Source organism: Cyanistes caeruleus, chromosome 5 (genome assembly GCF_971803275.1).
Source record: "Cyanistes caeruleus chromosome 5, bCyaCae1.hap1.1, whole genome shotgun sequence".
Taxonomy (NCBI): domain Eukaryota; kingdom Metazoa; phylum Chordata; class Aves; order Passeriformes; family Paridae; genus Cyanistes; species Cyanistes caeruleus.
In genome coordinates, this window is record NC_141705.1 from 18,241,836 (window position 1) to 18,269,792 (window position 27,957).

A 27,957-nucleotide genomic window follows, 5' to 3' on the forward strand; every position below is an offset into this window, starting at 1 on the left:
TTAACATCATCTATTAATTCTAGCTTTTTACCTTTTTCTGAAAGCCTGAACAGTTAAGTAATATTAAATCAAAAGTTATATATGCTACCATCACAGTATTTCATTTGGTTTGAAATAAAGTTTTTATCAACATGTTCCAGTTAAATCGTGAACAATATGTATTTAATTTCTACCTTGTCTTTTTCCATTACCAGTTATTCAAACACCTTTATATATCCTTAATGTTACATTCTTAGCTTTTCAGAAGGTTAAGTCACATGCAAAAATTGAAACAAAGGTGACTATCAGAGCTCCCAGGCTTCGTTTGCCAACATTTAAATTTTTATATCCAGAGATGCAGTGTAACAGACTATGGATATAATTAGCTCTCATTCATTCCAACAGTGACCACACTGAATCAAGTTATTAGTGTGCTATTGTCTCAGGAAAGACCCAAAACCTGTTCAGCACTCCATCAAAAGTGCTTACCCTTCACTTCCTAATTCCAAAGCATTCTGTCATCACTGCTTTCAGTTTATCAATTAGAACTGGAGAGACTCCTAATTCAGTTCAGAATTGCAACGAGGCCAGTGACAGCTGATTTCTCTTCCTACTGGCTGATCACTTTGCCAATCAGCCACTTACCACACTCAGCTTGTCTCTTCTTAAGGTCTAAGCTTGCCCAAATACTATAATATATTGAAAGCAGTACTTATGACATGTTACTTAGAATTCCTCAAACAAACAGAAAATACTGTACACATATCATTCACAGGTAACCTGCACAAATTAGTCAGAAGATAACAGTTACAAACATCAGTGCAAGTCAGTGCAAAATCTCAATACATTTTCATAAAAAAAAAATTTAAGGCATTAAATATACAAATTAAATTCACACTCTCACATTAAAAGTCAATGCACATTTAGCTTGCTCTTACAGAGTACGCCTCAGAAGTTTTGTGGTTTTCTGTTTCTGCTAATGTACAGAATCACCCAAACCCAGATTCTTCAAATACTAATTACAGAGCAGAGACAAAAGGTTTTGATCCTGATCTTAACCACTGATTTCTTTTAGGACACTTCACAATATCAGGAACTCAATACAGTTAGGATGCTTAGTCCACAGTGGTGCAACAATTTAATTTGTACCTGAAATCACTTAATCTGTACTGAACTTTCCTAAGGTAGAAGAAAAAAATTTATTTATACAGTGGATTCTGTTGCACATAAAGATATCATTTGTTAACAACCCATTGCTCAAAAAATGACAATTAATGACTGTAGAAACGAGAAATTTTTAAGAAGGTTGAAATTAAAACAATTTTCAAGTCTAAATCAAAGTACAAAGTAACTTGAACATCAAACAATTGAAATTAGCACTAATATATAAAAAAATATAATTTGTCTCGGCTATAGTCTTGCGGTTTCTGAGATTAATTTTAAACCTTTGTTTTGAATATTAAAATATACACAGTATCTACATATAAAAAGATATCTGTATTGCATTATATTAACTACTAATGCTTAAGACTGCTGAAACAGAAACTACAAAACAATTTGAAAAGAAGGGATAAGATGACAAGAAGCCTTTAACACAGGACAATAGAAACATTAAGTCATCTTCATCTTCCTGAATGAAAAAAATATTCTTACTAGTTAATCAGAGTATTTGCCTGTAATCTTAAGCCTTCTCACAATAATAACTGCTTTCTTAGCTCCAAGAGGACAAAAAAAGCACAAAGTTGTCAAGCTGCATCACTACTAGCTGTTACCATCACTACTACAGCAAAATGCCACACTACTTCCAGCATCTCTCATTCCACAAAGTTAAAACTCAGGAAATACTCAGTTACTGTAAGCATATCACTTACACTTGTATGACCATTAGAGCATTTGAAAGTATTTAGATCACCTACTAGCTCCCGCCTCAGCAGTTCTAAAATCTAGGTTCAACTCCCACAAAGGACTGGATGAACATAGACATTTTCCTTAACAGGCACAGCACCACATGGTTTTACTTTACATACCTTGATCACTAAGACTAACTGAAACTAAACCAACATTTAAAAAATTTACAACATAGATGCACTTTCACTCATAGTTATATGGAGATAAGAAGTAAAACGTGGAAGTCAGAATATTTCAGCCAAAGCAGGGAAGGATGAAAAATGACTTCATAGGTCTGAGTCTGTTGCCTACATGCTGCACCTGCTTTTGCCTATAGCAGGCATCTTTTGGGCATAATAATTTTTCTTACAGTAAAACAGCTGCTACACCAAGAGACTGGTACTGGCTCTGTCATTTCAACACAACAGAAACTATGTTCTGCACTTGTTATCCTCTAACGCAGAAAACCAAAACCTGTCTGTTTTGACGGGCACAGTTTTAAAAATGAGTGAAAATTTAAGTAAATACACAACTATCACTTAAAAGCAATTTCATTCACTTAAGTCATTTGCAAATAAAATTTTGTGGCAGAAGAAGTTTCATGATTTCAGACTGAATGCTTTCTGCAATCAACTTCTACAGGAAAAGGAAGATAATTTCACTAAATTTAGTAAGCGATTTATTCTTTCAGAACACTAGAAAGTTGTCACTAGTATTCTACATGCATTGTACTGCACAAAAACAACAAATAATCAAGGAACAAACCCTGCCTGGAGCACACAGTATGATTCAGCTTTGACCTTCAAAATCTTAGCTTTGTGTCACATAGCTTCTACTATGGATTATTGTGAGCATTGACATATTAATTTTATGAAGAACATTCACTGTGCCATTTCAGGTTTTTCAGTTTCTCAATCGATTTTACCTAATGAAAGAACCTCAATTCCTCATTTATTACTACAAGAATACAAACCTTTAACTTGAACATACTTGCTTTAATGTGCACCTTCTCATAAATGTTTAAGAAACTGATAGAATCTGCCTGACAATCTACCCCAAAGAGACAGCCCAAATTGTCTCAAAAAAAAAAAAGTACATCTCAAAATAACCACTTACAGAAAAAAAATCCCATCCTCCATATAAATCCTATTTCACAAAAGAAACTTAAATGAACGCCATTGCCATTCAGCCAAATCAAACTACTATCAGTATGGCAAAACTTTGATTCATACTGAGAGACAATTTTCAAGTTATCTAAAAATTACAATGTAATAAAACACTGCATTTTTAAGACTTGATAAAAAAACCCCTTGTACTTGTTGCTGTCCAAATATATATTTAAGAGCTGAAAGTTGTATTTCATGGCCAATGCAACAGGGAGTACCTACTTACAGAACTGAATACTAACACTGCTTAGTATTTACCTTTCTTCCTATTGCTCCATTTTGCTTTTTTGGTGGGGGAGGTTCAAATATCCTCTGCTGTTGCTGTGGAGGAAGGGTGGAATATAATGGAATGATTTTTATGTCACCAACTTCAGGACCTAAGTCATCAATTTCACGTTTTATCCTCTTGCAGGCTTCATCAATCTCCTGCAAAACAATAGCACTGGTTAAAAGAAAACTCCATGAAAAAGGAAGCATATTTAGAGCGCTTATGACAATTAGATTAAGTATACACCCTGAAGAACAATTACAATAACTTCTACTTTAAAAAATAAAAAAAAATCAATCAAGGTGCTTACTGAATCTGCAATCAAATTTCCACAATACTTCAAGATGTTTCAGCTTCTATATCCTAATGAACAGCCTAATTTGCATTCAACATCCTTTTTCTTTTAGTCATGTTTCCTAATTAAATCTCTACAAATTGTACTAAAATTGAAATCTCTCACCCTGGAATATTAAACTGCACTCATGACCTTTTCAATTTTCACAATCTGAAGGAAATTGATGTGCAAGATATTTAAAATAAGCCAATTAAGCTTTAATGTCACGTATCACTAATGCAATTATATGGAAGATTTGCTTCATTGTACCTAATGAGAACAAACACCTTTATAGTATAAACATGGATACTCAAAACCAAACCTCTCAATCCTGTGTTTCAGATCTTACTTTAAAATAAACTGAAATCCTATTTAAGCTTAAGAAAAATCAGTGAAATACTCTGAAGATGAAAGATGTTTTGTATCTTTTTTTATCATAGTATTTTCTAGCCTATTTTCTGTTTACCATACAAAATGGTTCCCCACAGCCCAACTGTTCAAAGCCCATTTTAAAACTGCTACATTTAAGACAGCTAGGTGACCAAATTATGACAAGATCTAAGGAAAATTGGAGTGCACCAAAATTTAGGTTAATGAGTAACACCATTCAATATCTTCAACTTAAAAATCACAATAGAGCCTTCACCAGTGTAGCTAAGAGACATACTGACCAAATAGCCATCTTCAATCTGAATAACTATGGGGAAAATAGTTATGACAAAAAGCAACGGTACGCAAAAGCAAAGAATACGTTACTACAACACACTCTTGAGAAAAGAGGGGAGACCTTCATTACCACATTCACTAGCCTGAAGCAAAACTTAAGACCTGAAAGCAAATACAGATCTACTACTAGAACATCTACTTCCCCACACAAGTCCTCACAGCACAAATCCTACGAGAATCAAGAAACATTTGGACAAAACCCTCTGGCACAAGGTTTTGAGGCCAACTTCTGGTCCTGTGACCCTTGGGCAATCCTGTACAGGGCCAGGAGTTGGATTTGGATGATCCCAGTGAGTTGCTTCCAACTCAGGGTAGTCTATGATTCTAACTGTATCCAGAACCACACACAGATTATGACCAAAACTGGTATTCCTAAATAGATAAGATAGAAGAATTATGTGCAGTAAGAGTAGTTTCAAAGTGTTAAGGATACCTTTGAGTGTTCAAGATTTGTTTGCATCACATGAAGATATTTAAATCCAGAAATATGAGACATATAATTGTATGTTATCTTTAATCCTTTAAAGATTCATTAAGTCTTATTCAAGTATGAAAGGCTTTTTAAAAACAAACAAACAAACAATACACCTTTAAATATTTACACACCATCTACTCCAAACAAAGTAATTACAAAACCCCTTCCTGGAAGAAAGGTTACTGCAACAACCTCCACCAAAGAAGACCATTCTTCTAAGGCACAACAACTAGAAGGTAGTGTGAACTTGCACTGTATTTGGATTATGCCTGAAAAACTCCTCAAAGCCCTGAACTACCACACTGACTACCTGAGATAGTGGGTAAGGGGGTACAAGAAGTAGGAACAGACACAGGATCAAAGGGCCCACACTTAAAGCCATTATGCCCAGTACATCAGCACAAGATCCAGCTTCAGTTAAGCAAAAAAGAAAACAGGCCTAACATACAAAAAACATGAGACTTTCCGCAATGGTCAAGTTACTAGATTGAGCCTAGTTCTTCACACACAAGACTTCCTAGGATTAGTATTTAAGAAATAGTTCTCAGTAAAATCATAGTCAATGAACTTGTCCATTGATGCACTCATTCTAAAAAAAGCTGACTACCAAAAGGTAAAAAGCAAACAGACCACAAAGAGAGGAAAGATTACACTCGCATTTGCTCATTTTTCTCAAGCTGCAAGTGTAACAACACACACTATTTCACAAAACCAGTAATCAGACTTGTTCCAGACAGTCATCTCAAGTACTTCAAAGCTTCCAGAAACTTCCCCTTGATCCCATCAAAATAAATTTACAACACACAGGCAATAGCTACAGTTAAGCTGCAACACTATGGAAACTAGAATCAAGCAGCAGTTAAGAACCCTACAGTACTACACTCTGAATATTAACACAGAGTTCTCAACATTCCTCCACACCATCAGGACCTGAAGTGATTTTCCTTGGAAAAGCTTCTGAAACAGACTATAGTCAGTAAAGAGAAATTATCTCCTTTTATACATGCTAGTGATCAATGAGGTAATGGGGTGGTGAGTAGTTGTCCACCAGGAAAAACAAAGTCACCTCAACATCCAAGTGACAAGTCAACAATTTTTTGTTTTGAGCTTACAGCTAAGTAAAATAGCTTAAAAAGAAAAAAAAAAAAAAAAAAGCTGCAACTGAGAAAATAATTTTATCGAGATTATTATTATTAAAACAAATTTAAGCTAATTGAAATGGTGATCGTTCCAACAAATCAGTGCAATGAAGACTGACTCCAGACAAAAACCTGAACAGGCTTTTTGTTTTTTCAAACAACTGGTGGACAACAGGCAATTTTTAGAATATCTGTCCAATTATGTGAATTTAATTCAGGAGCTTACATATCAGTAAGCAATTCTAAGACCCCAAGAAGTTCCAGGATTTTAATGTCAACTTCCATTTGTGCAAGACCTAAGTCTGTATGGGAATCAATGCTTAGCACTGTATTGTTTAGAAAACAAAGCAAGACCAGGGTGCAGTTTCCCTTCAATTTATGAGTAATAGAGCAGCCATCTGTATTTTCACAGAACAGTAAGTAGTTTACTTATGCCTCCTGAATCTGACAAGAATTTTACTCCCTATCTTGACTCACTTTCCAAAAAAAAAAAAAGGCAGGCTAATTGGTAGTACCTAAAAAAAAAAAACCCAAACCACCTGGATTCACTAACTTTTAACAGTGAGTTAAAAGCTTCTCACTGAAGCTGTTTTTTCTGTGCACCTAGAAACACAAAGGTCCACCAGCCCAGATGCAAACTTTTGCATATGAAGCCTGTCAACAAAACAATTCGGTCCTGAACTCTCAGAATGCCAGAACTGAAACCAAGAGGACTGCAAGTTTTCCTGTGGCTTAACTTCAAGAGTACCACCTACAGGACTAATGCTTAAGTCTTCACCTCACCATGATTTTTGATGTACACTAGTAAATACCAACCAGACTGAAAGCACGAACAGGACTTTGTTCATGTCCTGAACAAAGCATTACGAAGTAATATTTAGCAATATTCTTTTTTTTTTTCCTAAAAGAAATGTAACTTAAGAAAGCCTTATTACTAAAAATCTTCCAAGTATTACTTAAAAACTGTCTGTGCCAGTTCCTGTTTCCTCAGGCTCTGTGTCAAAACACATAAAAAAGAGAAACTTGGAAGTAAATGAAACAAGCCAGTATCAGCTGCCTTCAATGACACATTTCCACTGCTTTGTATCATCTCACTACCCCAATACCTAATATACCCTAGCTCTGCATCAAAAACAAAGGATTTGAATGTATTATTAGCAGTTCATCTAAAAGGAGCTGTATAAAATTAATCACACAAGAGACTGATTTTGCCTATCATGTACATTACTTTTTTCTACTGCTGAAAATTAAGTCTTTACTACATGTTCAAGCTGAATGCTCAGTAGAAATTCCCTTCCATTTCCTTTCCTGATGGCATTTTTGCAGTCAAAAGTAAAGTGCTCATACTGAAGACCATGAACAACAGAAAAATACTACAGGAGCAATTGCACATATTATTGAGTTAGCACACCACGTCTTTAAGAAGCAAGGTTGTGGTGAAATAAATACATGATTCTTACTAGTTACATTGCAATTTCCATTTAACACTAGGCAAAAAAAACCACCCAACCCCAAAACCCACAAAACATTAAAGGAAACCCAGAATGACAAGCAGCAATGCAGTTCACAGAATCACAGAACAAGAGGTTGGAACAAACCTTGAGGACCATCTAATCCAACCTTTCTTGCCAACAACACAGTCTAGGCAAGACAGCCCAACACCCTGTCCAGCTGAATCTTACCTATCCAATGTTGTGGAATCCACCCCGGGAGTTTATTCCCATGTTTGATTATTCTCATTGTGAAAAATTTTCCTTGTGTCTAATCACAGTCTCATCAGGATTAACTTTCATCCATTACCCCCCAACTTTTCATACATGTCCTTGTAAAAAGGGAGTCTTCATGTATGTTGTAGCTACCCTTTAAATACTGGCTTGTGATGATGAGATCTACAGTGAGCCTTCTTTCCTCAAGGCTGAACAAGCCCAGTCCCCTGAGCATTTCCCATTCCTTTGAATTGATTTGTGGCCTCAGTTACTGAGTCACACTGAGACCAGTGCAAATCTAGCAATCCCTGGCTTGTTTGTGTGCAAGACTCATCCGTGCTGCCATGGAGAAGGTACAGTGAAAATTACACTGCTGCTAAACAGCAGTTACTGCATGACAGACCCCAAGTTACCCTGAGCCAAAGTAATTCCAGTGCCAGCATTCACTCTAACTTACAGGCCAGACTGGTCTCTGTGCAAACAGCCAGTGAACTTGCTGGCCAGGCTCTACTCAATCCTAAAATGTAAGCTCTTTACAAAAACCCTTTCTGCAAAAAGATGGTGACTAGTGATGTCATTTAAGCACATTCAATGGGACAGTTTGAGCACCTGGCATGCAAAATAGGGCTCAATGATTTTGTGAACATGGTCTTTGGGAACATTTCTGCAGTTGACTCTGTATTTGGTACACTTACAGAATCTCACAGGATGAGCAAAACTTCCAGACTGCTCCAGTTAAAACAGACTTCAAACTCTTTCAAACGAGAGATGATAGACCTATCTATGGAAGATCAGCTGCTACACTATGCAGTTAGACTTAGCTTCATCTTAGATACATGGGTCAAACAGACATTACTCTTAAACCCCAAAGGAAAATAATGCTGAAAAAATCATAAGGCAGTTTCACCTTGTGTAAAACAAATAAGGGGCAAAGGAAACAAATACATAAATAAGAAGCACTTTGAAAATTAGAAATATTTGGCAGACACTTTAACCTGTCCCCTTCTGAGTTCTATTACAAGCAGGGCACAGCTAGTCACATCTGGCTTTGATGACAGGAATCTTTCTAGAAATATAGCCTTTGTCCTCAAAGCCTGCACAGAACTTCCCTAATTCCCCTTTCTTTCTCTAGAAGTAAAAGGAGACTGCTACAAGCTAAAATGACAAAACAGAAGTAAAAAGAACCAGCATCAAGAGCTGCAGCACTTCAGACCTCTGCACACAAACTGAGCAAAACAAAACTCTGCAAAATTATGTACAGAGACAAAAAAAGTAATACATGGGAAAAGTCAACACTTGAGTATAACTAAAACTGCTCTGTCAAGTCAAAACAGAATTTGCCTTGGCATAATTACCATATTCAGGATCTCTTTGACCTGATTTATTTGTAATATTTAGTACTGACACCTTCCCAAATGAATGAAGAGCAAAAAACCTTCCTCCTTTTAGCATTTGAACAAAATTGGTATTACTGCTCTTTTTTCAGTTAATTCTTGTGTTCACTTTAGCCCAGTAGACAGACCTCCTCTTAACATCACCCAGCCACTACCATTGACACTAAAAGAGTTGTCAATTTTTACTTCAATTTCCACATAATAAAGTCTCTGTTTTCTTTCAGTTACAGTTTAACCAGTCTCACTGTGATGAAAATATTGTACCTTTAAAATAAACCCTCATTTATAAATAAACTTTAAATAATAAAATATTATATAAATATTATATAAATATGAAAAATATATAATGTAAATATATAAATATTATAAAATTTCTATCAAAACATCAAAATATTTTGGAACTCTTTTCTAAACCATCAGTTTTACCAATATCACTTTAAGCTTTTCTACAATACTGAACTTCACAGCAACAGTTTTAAGTATATTTATCTACAATCAAGAACACTGCTGATCTGTATTTCACATCTCCAGATGCAGCTTGGATTCCACCTCATGAACATGCAAAAATGCATTCAGCTTTATGAAAAAGAGTGACAGAGAACACAATTCACATTTGTAAATGCCCGTGCTTCCAGAACATACAAGACAGATCCTTACAGTTTCTGCATCATTTTTTCCTGTCTTTCCCACCCCACAAATTTAATCTGCAATTAAGTTAGATGTAACCTACTCTTGGATTACTGATATTAATGGAGTGTAAAATCTAATACTGTTTTAGAGGAACTTCAACAGAAAATAAACCACCTGCCTCTCAGATCTGCAAGCTCAACAAATGTGTATCTACACAACTAGACTACCAGCTCTGCAATCCCAAAGACTGAGAACAAGTTTGACAACACTTATTGTCTAAGAAAGACATGTTGACTGAAATGTAATTATGCTTTTCCCTTGTGAAACAAAATACCTCTCAGTTTCCAATTTTGCCTGTGACTGATGACAGGCAACCTAGCTTACAGCTGTCCAGGTGTAGTGGGTTGATGCTGGCTGGATGCTGGACACCCACCAAAGCCTCTCTATCACCCCCCTCTGCAGCTGGACAGGGGAGAGAAAATTTAAAGGTTCATGAGCTGAGATAAGGACAAAGAGAGATCACTCATCAAATACCACCGCTGGCAGAACAGGCTCAGATTAGAGATACTAAATGAATTTATTACTAACAAAATTAGAGCATGATAATGAGATGTAAAATAAAACCTTCAAAACATCTTCCCCCAACCCCTCTCTCCTTCCCAGCACTACCTCCTATACCAGCAGCAGAGGGAGACAGGAAACTGGGGTTCTGGTCAGTTCATCACAAGTTATTTCTCTTGCTTCTCTGGAAGAGCCTTCTCCTGCTCCAGCACGAGATCCCCCCACAGGAGACAGTTCTCCATGAACTTCTCTGACCTGAGTCCATCTCATGAGCAACACACCTCTGCAAGCTGCTGCAGCATGGGTCACTCCTCCACAGGGTGCAGTCCTTCAAGGACAGACTGCTCCAGAGAGGGCTCTACTCTCGATGGGTCCTCGATGTGGTCACAGCCTCCTCTCAGGCATCCACTTGCTCCAGCATGGGTGTCCTCCACGAGCTGCAGGTGGATTCTGCATCCTAATAAATATCCATAGACTGCAGGGGCACAGCTACTTCACCATGGGCTGCACGACCAGCTCCAGGGGAGTCCCAGCTCTTGTGCCTGAAGCATCTCTTCCCTCTCCTTCTGCACTGACCTTGGTGTCTGTAGAGCTGTTCCTCTCACATGCTCTCACCCTGCTTTTCTCTGGCTGCAATTACAACTGCTCCGTAATTTGGTTTTTTTCTTCTTAAATATGTTATCACAGAGGCATTATCGCCATTGGCTCAGCCTTGACCGGTCACATATCTATCTTTGGAGCTGCCAGGGATTGACTCTGCTGGACATGGACGAAGCTTCTAGCAGCTGCTCAAAGAAGCCACCCTACTACCAAAGCTTGGCCATGCAAACCCAATACATCACGTTATACTTTTTCTGAACACTGCCATTAAATACGAACACTATTCCAGCGTTCTGAAATTTTCTTGATATACCAGGAGGGTGTTTGTTTTAAAAATGAGCTTTCCTCCTTACAAAGCATGTAGGACAAGTCCTGTTTCAAAATGTTCATTCCTAGTAAATTTTGCTTTTAAATATCCTCTTTTGTTATTAATGGACTTAAAAGCAGTTCATACAATGTCATCATATACTTTCGCTCCTTTCAGGATTCAGGAAGGAAATTTTTACTGAATACATATTTCTGCACCATTAATAACAATTTTATCATCATCCAGAAGCAGGCTAATACAATTAAAATTCCTTTAGCTTCCAAACACATTTAAGATTCTTTTAATTTTCTGGGCATGACAACAGAATCTTCCTTACTATCTCCAAGTTTCATCATCTTCTCTATGTCTTAACTAATCTGTACTAATTAACTTCTATCTATTTTAATTCACATATGAAATTACTTCAAATTCATTTGGACGAGAAGACAGTAGCAATAAGGAACCCCATTCTACCACAGACTGCTGCAATTACACCTCATTTCTACCCTCTTCAATGCTGAACAAGTCACATTTGCATCATTTCAGCTAAAGCATGTTCCCTTTCCATAATTTTATTTAGCTTTGTACATGCACCTTTCTGACAAGAAAAACAAATAATCTTGCATCCTGTTCATACCGCTTCAAAGAATCCAAAATAACTACAAGCCATTTTTGCGTAGCATACATCAATTTTAGCCTAGCTACTAAGCCTAATGAACCTGAAGCACATAGTGGTAAATGGTACCTAGAGCCCACTTTTCCAATCTTGAGTACAGGTCACACCACTTTACATTCAACAGTGATACACACAGACTCCATTACAATGCTCAAAAGAGGTCCCAAAATATCATTAATGTAAAGGGTTCAAGTACTTCCAAGCTTCTCAACAGAAGCTAAACCAGAACTGAATTTCATGCTAACCACCCAAACTAAGACTAGCTCTAGGCAGACTCAATTCAGTGCCCCTGGGTAGTACCATCAACTGACACATGGACTGGACAACTCTAGACTCCAGAGCAGAGGATGCTGGCTTACCAATGCATGTTTTAAAGTGATTCAGTAATACAGTGTTAGATGTTTTCATTATATATTATTAGATGCTTAATTATATACACTATGAGCATGTACTGTGTGCAGAATTTTATTCAGAATTTACTTATAATACATGTCCTGGAAATCAACCCAGTGAAAATCAAAAAGCCTGTTTGTACAAAAAGAACAGATTTACATCTGTAGCACTGGCAGGTCTGGAGTCTAGAGCCATTTGCCAAAGGAAGACACTCATCCTGTGCCCTGAAGTGACAGTTTTAATGGGTTATTTAGAGTAATACACAGCAACTGATGTAACAAGCACATAATTCAGAAATCAGAAGGCCATGTATTTGTGCTTCGTGAAAGGTTGAAGATCAGCCTGATTTACCATCTTGCTAAGAAAATAAAATCTGCTGAAACAGCAGGACAGGGGTGTTCCTTTCTCTTGCCACCAATTTTCACCCTTCTGCAACAGCTGTTTCACTAATTCACACATTTAAGTACCCAACTAGTCTGAACTACAACTTCAAACTAAAACCAAGCAGGCAGGTTTCAAAGCCACTATCACTGGAAGTATTTCTCCCTACTTGTACTTCAACTTACAGCAATACTCCAATCTAAGAAAGATAAATGTAGAAGTCAGAGTATTTGCTTTTATAGTGACAGTCATTGCTTTCATTTTTTAAGGGAGATGACCTGCCAGAGATACTTAAATCAAATGTCTTAAAACTCATGTAAGAGGCAACAAGACATTTTTATGACTGGCAAGTCTACTCAAGAAGCCTGGGTACCTTTAGCATCACAAGTTACTTGTACCACCTTCCCCCCCTGGCAGAGTTAAGGTTGTGTATTCTTAGAACAAAGACACTGAATTGTTCCACGTCCCTTGAAAGGTATTTCTTCAACAGCAGTAACTGCAAGAAGAATGAGCTGAAAAACGTTTTTGCTAGCTGCACTTCTTTGCCTACTAAAAACATATTTAGGTTGACTGAATCCAGCAAACTCTCTAAATGTCTATGGGTTTTTAACTTCCTCTCCATCTCAGTTTAGCAATATGGACACTAAAAAGAGCTTCAAAAGAGCAGGATTAAAAAAACACCCCAGTTTATTTCAAGAATGATATTCAAGATTTCCAGAAAAGCCTAACTTTCTGCTGTAGTTTAGCTTAAGTGCTTGTATACAATCCTCTTTTGCAGGGAACAGAGTCTATTTCAGAGACCTAACTCCCTGAACTTATGGTAACTCAAAAGTTACAGAAGGTAAAACTCAAAACTATTAATAAAAAACCAAAACCTGAATATTCTTTTTAAAACTACTACTGATAGCCAAGTAGCAGAACCAAATGGTTATTCTTCAGTTAAGCTGTACAATACATGTACAGAAGTGCACAGAACTATCTTTTCAGTAAAAACTAAGTATGCTCCCAGTACCCAGATCTTTGGTGTTCCCATCAGTACAAACCTAGGGATTCATTCCCTGGGTTTCTGTTTTTGAAATACTTGAGTTGATGAGAATTGTCATTTTAGGAAGGCCTCACACAGCATTTACATTACAGATCCATACAATGTCGAAGGACCAAAAGTGTATGTCAGGTAAACCTTAGATCATCCAAATATTAAACTAAGAAAGGAAACTAAGTGTTTTAGTCTACACAAGTCACTTAAAGCAGTTTCTGTATGGAACAGTGAACAGAAAACAGAAGGAAGTACCTCTTGTCCAGTAAGAAAGAGTAAGAGATCTCCTTCTTCTTCTTCACACATGTGAATTTGTATTACTGTTCGAATGGCAGCCTCAAGGTAGTCCCTTTCAGGTTCTGGAGTATAGAATATCTCCACAGGATGGGTGCGACCCGGGATAGTTAGAAGAGGACAGTTATCAAAATAGATCTGAAACTTGCCAGCATCTAACGTAGCACTCATAACTATAACCTGTAGATTTGGAGGACAAAAAGTTGCTCAACATTTAGAAGAACTTGTGACATGTTATGCATGCAATATGTCATTTTAAGAAAGTAAATTGTTGACTGTGATACAAGAATGCTTTCATTATCTGAATACAGCACCCTTGTTACAAACATTCCAAAACAATCCAAATCAAATAAAAAAGGTTAAGCTACAATTATACTGTTTCCAGGAGCTTCCTCGATACAAAACACGTTCAGAATTTCCTAGGGTTAGCCTTCCAAAGTACATTATCACAGAACAAAAAACAATTATAAGAATCAGATAATGGTAAGCACAGATACTTTATCCAGTATGACTGCAACTAGAACACAGATGCTTCATCATTACTGACCTTCAAATCAGATCTTTGTCTTACAACTTCCTTCAAAACTCCCATCAAGATATCCGTAGCCAGTGTTCTTTCATGGGCCTCATCAAGAATTATAACACCATAGCGCTCCAGCAAAGGATCATTCATTGCTTCACGAAGTAACATACCATCAGTCATATACCTGAACAAACAGAAACAATTCCAACACACATTTTGCTTATTAGGTTTGATGCAGAATCCTCTTCCATCTTCAATAGGTTGCTTGAACTAAGCTTTTAATCAACTTTTAAAAAGTAGGAACACTAGCAAACTACTTCCAACACCGTAACAAGCCCATTTTAAGTTTTCAAATAGAAATAGACTATAAAAGGAATCTGGGATTACAAGAAGAAAGCTAAAAAAAAAAAAACCAAGGGCGAGGGGAAACAAGGTTTAGTAACATTTAGAATAGTTTGCAGACTATTAATGGCAGACTTCCACACCACCTAAGATCAAGAGACAGGAAAAGAAAGGAGAAAACACCCTCTAAAATACAAGATAGACTGTTTCTGCAATTGCTCTCTTTCTATCTGCAGATCATCTGTTTACTTCTTGCTTTTCTGCTGCTACATTTCTTTTTCCATATTAACTTTATGCCTAGCCCTTCAATTTGTATGATGAAAGAGAAGACATCTTTTGATAGAAAAGCATTAATCCATGAACCACACTGTGGTGTTTTTAACTGAGCATTTTGAATTTAATTTGCAAATGCTGTATTAAATGCACCTGGTTCCTGGCAGCACAGGAATCTATTGCAGCTAACAAGTAAAATACTCCTGACTATGTGTCCCCGAGCCAGGTATAGGCCAGTTTTGAATCTTCGGAAAGTTCTCTTTACTGGAACGAGCTACTGAACTTCACCAGAAGTACCCTGAGTAGACGATACCACACATAAAACATCAGCTGAATGCACAATAAAGAGAAACTGCATATTTAAGTGCTTTATTACAAATAGAACCTATATAATAAAATCAGATCACCTTCTTATTCAGATCACCTTCTTTATGGATCATTCAAAATTCATTTCTATAGGGTACAGCAACTTCTTTAAGAAAAATGAATCATTTCCAACTCTATTCATGCCTCACACCTCAGGTTTCTCTCAGCTCATGCTACAAGCTCCCGTGTCTCTTCCCCACCCAGACATAAAGCACAAATCCAGTCATTACTCCTTTCATAACTTTGCTCATACCCTACATTACCCTGTGACTTCCCTACCTCCAAGCATGCTGTTACACCTTTACCTGGCAGCTGCCATACTTACTTCAAAATGGTTTTTGCGCTACTGCAGTCTTCAAACCGAATGGAGTAACCAACCTCCTGGCCCAGCATGACATCCATCTCATCAGCAACACGCTGTGCCACGCTCATTGCAGCCACTCGCCGGGGCTGGGTACATGCGACTCCCCTCTTTGGGCCAGGTAACGAGCGCATGTAGTCAACACACCATTGAGGGATCTGTCAAGAATAAAATTCAGTGATAAACACACTTCAAATGGTCATACAGAATCTGTAACCTTTGTATTGAATCCAGTTACTTAGAATTCCACAGAGGTGTCAACTGCACACACAAAAATATCCAAAGCAGAAGAGCAGACAAGACTAGCTGGATCCAATGCCACTAAATAAAGCAGGCTCTTGTTAAGCATGTACATAACTATCTTTGAAGTTATCAAGGAAGTACATGGGTTCATAGAACATTTTAGCCCTGTCAGATCAATGCCTTTCACAGGTACTTAGCAGCAGCCAACATGCTCCAGAGCAACCAAAATTAAAGCTAACACACTCAAAATTTGAGATCAGTAGCACAGTTAAAGCTTTAAGCAAAATGTATTTTGTGTCTTGAAAAATAAAATGCTTATTAAAACTTTAAAATTAAAATTTTTAAGCAAAAATAATTATTTTAGTAATAAAAAATTGTCTTAGCCAAGAAGGGCAACAAATAAAATGAACAGATAATTATGTTCATTAGGTTTATTATTGTTCTTTGGAAATTACATAAAACAGACATAAAACACCTATGCTTTCCTTTCTGTGTTAGCAGTTGCTTTATTTGCCAGTCAGTAGTTTTCTGCTTCTATTAGGAATCTGGAAACAGAATTCCTACGGTCAGTAACAGTTTGATCAAGACAGATTATTCTCAATACGTTCTCAGTGTGACACTTTATGAGGAGACATCTCCAGGCCTAACTATTTCAAGCCTACAAAAGACAAAAAAAACCCACTTGTTCTTAGTAATTACTTTCCAAGTATTCTTAAAAGCACAAAGAGGAAAAGAAAACGCACCCTTTATACATTGTACCAATGAGCAATAAGAGAGAAAACAGTATAATTTAAACCAGGAAAACATTGGTTCTTCATTATTATGTTTTCACAGCAAAATGGACATGAGTAAACAGTAAAACATAACCAGAAGCACTTGAGTGTAGTCTGAAGAATTTTTAATGAAAAATATACTTCCACTACAGGAACAATAAAGCATACAATCAAAATATGATAGGAGACTACTAGACTGCCGTGAAGAACTCAAATTTCTGAAAATCGTATTCAAGACTAGAACTAATAGCAGTTCTTGAACACTAACAGTAGCAACATGAAACCCTATCCTGTAACATATACATGGCTCCCCTTCTCCCCAAGTCACTACTAACAGCTCAACTAAGTATACTGGTGTATATTTAAGTATATAAGGTGAAAATTTTTGACTTTAAACAGAGCAAGTCCTGATATAAATTTTGAACCAGGTTTGTCAGGCCACTGCAGCACGAAATAAAACAAATTTAAAAGTGGTTTTCCAGTAAACAGCAAAACCTTCAGCACTGGTGTCAAATGAAAGAAAAGGGCTCCACAGACTTCCTTGGGCTCAGCTGATATAGACAACCACCCAAAGATTCTTCCTGTCCAGCTTTCAAAGACATACAAATACCAGTAAAAAGGAGTGTGCCATACTACATTTTTCACTTCAGTCTGGGAATATATAACATTTCTTATCATTTGGTTCTTATGAAACCTAGCCCAAAATTAATTCCACTGACAGAAAAAAACCCCTATACCATCATCAAAATTCCTGACTTTCCTTATAAAAAAGGTCATTTTATCAGTATCAAAAGCAGGAGGAATGGCTTTAGTTAGCATCATTTAGTCTCAAGGACTTTCTCAATTAAGAGATATTTTCAAATATAACTTCCATAAACACAAGGAGGTAGTGACTATACATACAATGGCCTCTAAGATCAAGGATAAATAGACTAAAGGTTGTTAAAGACTACTTCAAAGTCAAAGGAACGTCATTATTTTAAAGAATACATAGCAAGAGAGTGAGGAGCACTGCCCTCTCTGGCTTTTTTTGAGCCTCTCCAACTTACTGAAAACTTCCTCAGTCAAAAGCTACATGGTAGAACTGTCTGAATTTTCATTATTTACGAACATGTATCAAGTTCTCCTGCACACTGCAAAGGACAAGGATTAAGCTATACTCAGCATCACCTTGCCTCTGGACTTTGCCAAGAAGTCCTGCTGAAGAAGTGGCATCACTTATGTCAATACACAAAGGAGATGCCACTCTACCATTCTCTTTACCAAACAAAGTGAAACCATTATACCAGAACCACCTATGATTCCAGATTTAAAAGAGAGTGAACACTGCAATTATATTAATAATCCTTTCCTAAAAGAAATATGGCACATCCATTCCACCACTGAGCCTGTTTCCAGGCATTTAGAAAAATCAGTTAATGTCAAAGATTAAGTTGAAATTACAAATCAAGCCACTGAAGACACTAAATAACTGAAAATGTCTTGGCTTCCAATATACTTCTTCAGTACTTTGGGTTTTAAGTCTGTGTGAAACAAGTAAGAAAGTTTCATCTTCTGTTTTTTCTACTGTCTGAGTCAAGCATTTCCAGTCCTGGGTGCCCTACAAGACTAATGGGAAAACATGCACATAACCACAGAATCACAAAATGGTTTCAGGTGAAAGGAATTTTAAAGATCATCTGATTTCAACAATACTGCAATGGCCAGGGATGCCACTCACCAGACTGCTACAAGCCCCATTTAACCTGGCCTTGAACACTTGCAGGGATGAGACACTCAAAACTTCTCCAGGAACTTGTTCTAGCATTTTACCACTCTCACAAAAAGATTTCCTAACACCTAATATAAAACTTCCCTATTTCAGTTTAGAAGTAATTTCTCCTTGCCCTATCACTATCTGCCCATGTAAAAAGTCACTTTCCATGTTTTTTTCAAAGCCCTCTCTAGGTAGTGAAAGGCCACAATGAGGCCTCCCTGGAGCTTTCTCTTCTCAGGCTGAACAAACCTAACCCTGTCAACCTGTCTAAATAGAAGAAGAGCAGATAATAATCAGAGAAGGGACTTGAAAGGCAGTACCTCACTACCAAAAAGATTATCCACTACTGTATAGCCTTCAACTATCACAATGAAAGAGAAAATATTCATTTTGGAAATAGTATTTTTCAAATGTTGCTTACTTTTATTAGTATAAAGCTGACATTAATAGCTCATGTACACCTGCAGTCTGAGCATTAAAGGCATTCTTAGCTGCAGAAAAGCATTTATCTTGTTCTGATCAATGAATTTGAGAAGAAAAACAATCATCTCAACATGTTTTAAGACAGCAATTGTCCTCAAAAAAACAATGTGACACTATCATATGCAAAACTAATTTTTCATTAGGTGGCAGCAGGACAATTTTCAGTGGTAAGTCCCTACAGAGACATTGTCAATTGTTTAAAAATGCATCTGCGACTTCAACGAGCAAATTCAGAGAAAACAGAGAAGCTTCCAAGACAGTTTATGTGCTTCTGGTGGCTTAAATTCCATTTTAGGAAAGATGTGTTAAATTACTTAAATCCTTTCAGAAACTAAGGGTTAAAGTAGCAAGGTAACTCAAGAAAAGCTTTATGCCTGAGGAATGACATTGACACAACCCTTAAACCTTTAAATTTTCAGATCACACAAGAAATAATCTTGTTTTCATTTAGGCAGCCACCATTTTTTAAGATAATATTCAGGATACTGACTCTCACAAGTAACAACATAATCAAACCTTTCTGAAGAATTCTATACATTCCTGGTCTTGGCTTATACAGTTTTTAAAAAACCAACAGATAATGTCGTTAACGCTACCCACTAACTTAACACTGGTTCCTAGAATGTGCAGCAAGGTCCTGTAACTCTAGATATTTCAGGCACAGCTGTAAAAGATATCCAATATACTACTATGTCCTTCACATTTTCTAAACATCCTAAATTCTATGACCAAAAATTTACTGACTGTAAGACTTAAAAACAGAAGAATATTTTAGTCTTTATAAAATGGATTGTAGCTAACTTTATTTTCTGCCCATATAAAAGAATTTTATCAGATTACAGAACAAAAAACTTTTTTATATTACTTTTCAACACAGACTTTAAACAGCAAACTAGAGGATAGTTTTGAAAAAATTTGCCCTGCTATAAATACCCAGTTGTTCCTTGTGTCACAAATATTACCTGTTTACTGGCCCTCAAAATTTTAAGGTTTGATGAGGCTCTGAACATCTGTTATCACTACTTTTGGTGCCCAGGAAGACTTTTAAAACCATCAGTCTACCAAAAAATGTGATTTTTAACTGCAGCACTAAAAAAGCTCTACAAGCTCTGAGAAGTTTCAGCACCAAAGAAACACAAGACTCTACCTCTCAAGTTTGAATATCAGCAAAAGCTCATCAGATGTCAGACTACTATCTGACATTTCAATTCCTTCTATCTGTAGTAGCAAGCTTCATAAAACATGAACAAGTTCATACCTTGTAGCTGCCATTTACACAGACAGTTAAATAATTTGGCACCACCACTTCGGTTTGTGGATTAGTACACTTCTGTCACACCATTAAAGCTCTATCTTCCTCAACCAGAAATCTATTGATTATAAAGCCCTATGGAAGCAGAGGCCCAGAAGCAGTACTGGATTTTTGAAGTGGAAGATGCTGTACGATTCTCCTCACTTTTTGCACTCATTAAGCAAATATAACATCCATCAAATTAGTTTTGCTAACCGTTTGTGAAGTATTTTTACACAACTGATTTCACACACACATACCTAGCAACAGCCAGAACCTTTAAAAAAATGCAGTATCATATAAGAACTCACCTGTGTTGTTTTACCAGACCCAGTCTCTCCAACCAGCACAAATGACTGATGCCTGATCAAAATATCTGTAAATCTTTCTTTATATTCCCAGACAGGAAGTTGTAGCCTTTTTTTCAGGATATCATAATATCGTGGGGTATGTGGTAGATTTGTGAAAGGGTTAATACTGTGTGGAATCATTGCTGGTTTTATAGCTGGTAACCCAGCAGCCGCGTAATATGTAGAGTTAGATGAAGGTCGCAGATCTTTCTCCTTGTCCCTTTCTCTGTCACGATCTCTATCTCTGTCACGATCCCTGTCACGATCTTTCGAACGGTCATCTCGGTCCCTGTCCCGGTCTCGATCTTTCCTAAAATGAGTCAAGAGACACAGCAGAAAATGAGACACTTGAATACTTAAATGCAGAGGAGGATTTTTAATACAATGCAACCCTAAAGGTGCCCACTGTAAAGTGGATACAAACCAAATCTTTAAAATCTTGCAGGCAGCTACCTGAAAGAATAAGCACCAAGGAGTAACAACAGTATATATGATGCATACTCAGCATTAGCTATACACAGCTACACTTATTGTACCTAAACACTACAACAATTCCTCTCATTACAGGCAAGACTGAATAAAGCTGTCACATGGAGAGATGAACGTTCTATCTCCCCTGATCTAATGATTAGAATCAGCTGTGCAATGTAGATGTCCCTCAGATCTCCCCATCCCCACTTGCAGAAAAATAAGGGAACACTATAAAATAAAGGAACAAAAGGAATAAAATAAGTGAACAATAAATAGTTTTGCCTCCTACCAAAGGAATTATACTCATCCAAAAAAAACTAAGATAATAAGCAAGCTATGGAAGGAAAGTTTGATTTTATTCTTCCACAATTACTGTGTAGGTTTTTTTATTTTTTTGTTTCAAGTCTTAAACACAATTCTGACTCAATCAACTTTGATATACAGGTTGTTGAGTCTGGAACTTAAGACTTAAAGCCAGCCACTACAGTTCACAGAATCAGAATAACTTAGGTTGGAAATGACCCTTAAGATCATGGAGTTCAACTGTCAACCCAACACTACCAAGCTGTATAGTATCTTCTCCAGTACCACTTCCTACTACACACTTAAACAGGGTTTATGTATTCACATTTGTTCCAAATACTACGTAGGAAAATTTCACTGCATGTGCAAAAGAAAAACAGTATTCTCAAGCTCTGACCTCAGTCTGAGAGTTTTTGATTCTGTAAGTCCACGTACTTGTTCTTGCACATAAATCCACTCTTCCTACAAACACACCCACAGAAGAATCCATAGTTTGACCCAAAAACTACAGCTACATGCTTTTAATAAAAATTCCCAATTCAGGATTTTGAAACAAGCTCTGCTTTACAAAAACAATCTATCCCATTTTAAACAAGATCAAGTTAAAAAGATTAGTGGCATCTTTGCCTGCAAAACTGAGGATATCCTCAGCTTTGTCTCTTTTTATGCATTAACTGAAATCCCATCAAAAAGGCAAAACAACAAACTAAGTCAACACCAGCTTTGTAGTAAGTGCGGACATAAACATTTCTAGGAATATAAAGCAAAAAAAAAAACCTCACCTCCTTCTTCACCAACACTCAGGCATGTCTAGAGACCATGTCCAAAGAAAACTCTTGCCAACACCCCTCTCCATGTTTAAAACAAAAATGCATGTTTTTGTTTTAAACATGCATTTGGCATTCAACTGTAACTACTGAAATAATACCAAATTCCGATTTATAGAGAAGATGCAGTAACCAAGATTATATTAGTACTGATTCTGTAAATTTTCATTAAAAATGTGCTGTGCTTTGGAAAAAAACACCAGCATTCTTGTATAAATGAATGTAATGCATGCAGCCTTTTTATTTCCCCTCAGTACTTCAATATATCATGACAGCAGAGGTCATATTAAGATTTTTTTAACATGACTTCTTCTAACATAGACTCATTGAAAATAAAGGATTACAAAGCATACTGTAATTTTCCTAAAGATTCAGACGCTGAATAATTTAAAAATTAATACCCTTTCTAGGGCATTTGTTTAAATCTATACTCTAGCTTTAACAATACTTCTAACAGTCAAATACTGTACAAGCTAGAAATCTCTTCCTGCTGTAAAATGCCAGGCAGATATTGAAGAACCCAATAGGTTCACATTCTCCATATGGAAGCTACCCCTAGGAACTAGGCTCCATCATGCTACTCAGAAAGGTGTAGGAGTCGAACAGCATTTATCAGTAACAAAGCTTTGGACTTGGCTGATAAGCTATTCACCTTCTAAACAGATGCGGGTATATCAGGACATGGCATGGTCAGACAGTAACATCACTGGCAGGAAAAAGAAATAAAGGTGTAAAAGCAATTCGAGAATGATAAGCCAGGGTAAAATGCAACACACTTCAATAAAGGTAGAAGAAGTCACACTACTAATGTGCAGGTTTGTTTTGGGTTTTTTGTGCATTCTTTTGTGTATGTGTGTTTCTAAAGGATTTGTATCCTTCACTGATACCCATTTAAATTGTGAATAAACCACACCAACAAAATCTATTCCTCAACCTTCACTTAAACAGTATTACATCAGCAGCTTCTGCATTGCAGACCATCAAGTATACCTTCGCCATAGCTTCAGCCCCCATGAAGCAGCCCTAGTGCTAAAACGAATAGATCCTCACTTCCTACCCTTCCCATGTATCAGTACAAGCATTTCACCAGCCTTGTGAAGAACCAACCTTCCCCACCAGCATTAATTTTAACATGGATCAGTATCTCTGATCTATCCTCCTAAACACTCCCTTGTAGCACTTATATCCTGTGTTGGTAGCTACTTGTGTGGGCTTGAAACAAACAAAAATACAACCTCATGAACAAAAAACAAATTAAATGGACTACAAATACAATCTATCATGGAAAGTAACACTAATCCCCCATTTCTCAGTTTCTTCACTGAGCTCTTACAGTTTTTTAATTGTACAAACAGAAAGGAAACATATCAAGCTCTATGTACATTTCAGAAGTAAAAAAACTATTAATGTGTTAATAAAAGGAGTTGAGTCTGTTTCTTATTTTCAAAAAGCAGAAGAGAAGCAGGGGCAACCAGATCCTACCATAGAAACATTACAACATATAGCATGCCTTCTAACTTACTCTCTAACACTTACACAGCAGCACTTTCTTCCCCTAAAACTCTTCACCAGTCTCCCATTATTACTGAAGCTTAGAAGACACACACTCCCCTGGTCAACAAGCAAAAAGAGGAATGACAGTTAGGCTGCCATATTAATTTCCTTAACCTTTAAAAAATGTGGCTTGGCAGTTCTTCACTTACAAACCATCACATTTTACTTGCTTTTTCATTATTGCACAGAGAAAACAGAACTCAAAAAAATTAACAGTAAAGTAATACCTTAATCACACTTGTCTTGTGACTGAAAATAACAGCCTCCATTAACAGATGGCAGTTGGGATCTTTTGCTCTGCTTTTAAGTAAAAAAGTCTGGTCTGCCATTTGCTTTTACTTCCTTACATTCACACTTCCATATGAACATGAAAGAAGCACTATAACAATCAAGCTAAATAAGAGTGCTTTTTTTTCATAAAAAACATAAAAACAGAAACAAAGACTCAAGGCAAACTACTGATCATCACAGTCCAAGTGTAAGCCCGTCTAACAGATCATCTGTACTTTTCCCCACTACTAAACACGGCAATAGTTGATGAAGCAATACAGCTAAAGGAATTTCTGTTCTATACAGAAATCAACCAAGTACAATTAGTCTGAATGATACATCCCACTAAATCACTAACTGATGTTACACAACTCAAATATATTTGAGAAGAAATTAACATACTTTAAAATAGTATGTATGTAATTCACAAAAGCACTGTAACCAAAAACCTTTAACACAATTTCTGTTTTTCCAAACTGTTTTATATTTCACAAACAATACTTCAAGTCTGGAAGAAAACAGATGCCATGCAGATGTTTAAGATTATACCAACGATTACAAACCTGTTGGCCAGGTAGTGTCCATGTGGCACTGCCGCTGTGTAGATCCACCCACACCAACAGAGGCCCTCCATTCAAGAGGAACTAAAAAAATACTGATTCACTTGGAGCACCTTTCTTATTCTCCAGTTTGGAAGTAAGACACACTACTGTTCTGAATGTGAAGTGGTAACCATGCAATGAGCTCATCCAGCTTAATCCAGCTCCAAAATCACCTAAACTGCAGAAAGGCACTCTCGGCACAGAGGAAGACAGGTACACACACGCTTTTAACAAGACTCCACGCATCTCCCTTACGGCCTTGCATAAGCTGCAAAACTACTCAAAAATAAACCAACCATACAACATTAGTATGACTCTTGCTACATGAATTAAGATTCCAGGTCATCTAAGAAATAATCATGCTCAGGAATTATGCTTACAGTGAGTTTTTCTCAGTCCTATACCATTTAATGCTTTTACCAGCAGAGGAGGGGACAAAGAAGGGGCTCAAGACCAGCATTTCTACGGCTTTTAGGTGCCATAAAGGTCAATGTCTTCTAGTCTAATACTGGTGGGAATTCACTGCAATACATACAAAATGGTAAGACCAAGAGTTCACAATGACATTACATGACCAGTAAAAACAATGACAAATACAGCCACTCCAAAACTATAAAACCCAACAACATACAAAAAAGGAAATACTGACCTGTGATTATCTTTACAACCAGCTGTAATAGTCATAACCACATTTAAATAACGCCCAGTTTTGACATAACCACTTGATAATTTTACAAAAGCCTCTACATACAGAAAAGTTGTATATGTACAACTCTTCTGTTGCCTAGAGCCATTTCAATCTCTGGGAAATCCTACAAAAATGCACTGAGACAAATTGCTCAATATATTTTTTAAAATGTGATTATGATGATCCTACAGACAGGAAATAATAATTTAACAATAAATTTTTCTTTTGTTTAACTGAGAAAAATGCATCAAACTCTAGGGGCTAAAAACTGAAGCTGTACAAGCTTACCTTAAAAAAAGGCAAGCTTTGCAAAGACTGTTTATCAGTTAATATTAACTGCTACATTAGACTTGGAATTATTGTAACCATTGAGAACAAACTGAAGGATTTTTCTCTAGATAAACAGTCCAAAACAATACTGATAGACTTCAGTAATTGTTTAACTCACGGAAGTCTCCCGTGCTCCATAAAGAAGGCCAGACTAGATAAACACTGCATTTCTTTGTACTCCTTGAAACGTCAGAAATTTATTTTAAAGAGCCGCCTGCCTTTCCTCCCCCTCCTGCCCAATTAAAGGGGAAAAGATTATGTAAAGAGAGCTCTAAAGCAACGCTGAATTTAAGCATAGCACTAGTGCATTGTCTGTGTTCCTACAATTACGTTAACCTCAAAAAACACATGCTGAAGAGTGTGCAGCACAGTCCTAAAACTTCAACCTTCGCAAAACTAAGAAAAAAACCCCACTCCCTTTCCCCCTACCTCAAACCCCTTCTCACCATCGATTCCTACTTCAAGCCAAGCACATCACCAAGGGTGACTGGGTGAAAGACGTTAACAAAGGAACACCAGCGCAGGCACTAATAACACGGGCTACACACAAACCTCGTGTTCACCTCTAGGCCCACGTCTGCCAGACCTTTCAAGCCAGAGAATAAGTAAACAAACACAAAGGAAGGGTGGAGAGGGAGTGGGAAGATGAATAAAAATATGAAGGCGAAGAACTGCAAACAAAGCGTGGCGCGGGGGTGCGGGCCCAGCAGCGCGCCGCCCCCACCACGGGCGCCCAGCCCAGCCCATTTGCCCAGGCGGCTGGGCCGGCGCCTTCCTCCCTTCCCCCTCCCGGCGCCGCCGCACGAGGCGCTCCCGCCGCCATCCGCCCCCCCGAGGGGCCCGCCGGGCGGGGCGGCCGATACCGAGCCAGGCCCAGCGCTCCGGGGAGCCGCGAGGCTTCGGGGCCTACTCGGCCGAGGCAGCGCCGCTGCGGCCTCTCTCTGCCTCGCACGGCGGCCGCACCGCGCCCCGGGGAAGCTCCAGCTCCGGAGGGGCGGCCGGAGCCGGGGATGGGGCGCGGATGGCGCGGGAGCCGCCGCGATCCCCCCCACCCGCCCCGCCGCGGGCCGCGCCTTCTGCGCCACCCCTCACCCGTCGGTGGTGCGTTTCTTGCTGGAGCTGTAATCGTCGCCCAGATCGAGGCGATGGCGCTTGGACATGGCGATGGCGGGCGGGCGGGCGGTCCGTCTGGCGCTCGGTCCGTCCGGGTGCGGCGGGCGGGCGCTCTGTGCTCCCTCCCCGAGCAGCGGCGCGGCGAGGCACGGCCGACAAAATGGCGGCCGGAAGGAAGCGCCGGGACCGCGCGAGGCGCTGGCGCGCGGGCCCGTTGGCCAAAGCCTCCCCTGGGCGCCAGCCCGGCGGCCCCGCCCCTCCGCGCGCGCTCCCGCGGCGGCGCGAGGGGAGCGGGCCGCGGCCCTGCCGGGAAAGCCCCGTCACAGCATCAATGGATCCCGGGATCTCCGAGGTGGAAAAGACCCTTAAGATCATCCAGTGCAACCGTCCACCCAGCACTACCACTGTAACCACTAAAGCGCATCACCCAGCGCCAGGTCTAAACACCTCTTGAACACCCCCGGGGGTGGTGACTCCACCACCTCCCTGGGCAACAGATTCCAGTGCCTGAGCACCCTGACAATGAAAGATTTTTTCTAATATCTAGTCTGAATCTCCCTTGTTTCAGCGTGAGTCGATTTCCTCCGGCGGTCTCGCTGCAGGCATAGCTGAAGAGACCAGATCCTGGCTGCAGCCTCCTGCCAGGGAGCTGTAGGGAGCCTGAGGGTCCCCCGAGCCTCCTCCAGGCACAGCAGCCCCAGCTCCTGAGCCGTTCCTCATAAGACATGTTTGCTAGACCTTTCCCAAGCCTTCTGCCCTTCCCTGATCACACTCCAGCACGTCACACACTACTAGAGGTGCAGCCTCACCAGTGCTTTCTCCCTGTCCCTCTTCACAGCCCTCCTGCTCGAGATCACAACCTTTGCTCAGCCACTTGAAGCACTCGCTCCTGCTACCCGACTGCTGGAGAAAGGGTGAATTCACAGAAATGGCTCAGGTAACAAACATGAAAGTAGTCAGGAAACATCGCCTAGCTGCAGTGACCTGTTCCACAAGTACAGCCAGCTCAGCAAGTGGGGCTTTGTCCATAGATTCACGGTCCAAAGATTTGCTGGAATTACTTTAGTATAGCTATTAAAGTATTTA

General features: G+C 38.5%; 1 protein-coding gene across 1 annotated transcript in view; it reads right to left on the reverse strand.

The window, feature by feature from the left end:
* The window catches only part of DHX15 (DEAH-box helicase 15), a 45,650-nt gene extending 18,520 nt beyond the window's left edge, over positions 1-27,130 (reverse strand). Inside the window, exons 1-6 of the mRNA XM_086890123.1 lie at positions 26,851-27,130; positions 20,675-21,023; positions 15,782-15,975; positions 14,500-14,659; positions 13,914-14,132; positions 3,291-3,458 (exon numbers count right to left, since the gene is read on the reverse strand). Coding sequence (XP_086746249.1) covers positions 3,291-3,458; positions 13,914-14,132; positions 14,500-14,659; positions 15,782-15,975; positions 20,675-21,023; positions 26,851-26,918 — 1,158 coding nt within the window. The 5' untranslated portion in view covers positions 26,919-27,130. The remainder of the gene's footprint in view (positions 1-3,290; positions 3,459-13,913; positions 14,133-14,499; positions 14,660-15,781; positions 15,976-20,674; positions 21,024-26,850) is intronic.
* Between the last annotated feature and the right edge of the window lie 827 nt (positions 27,131-27,957).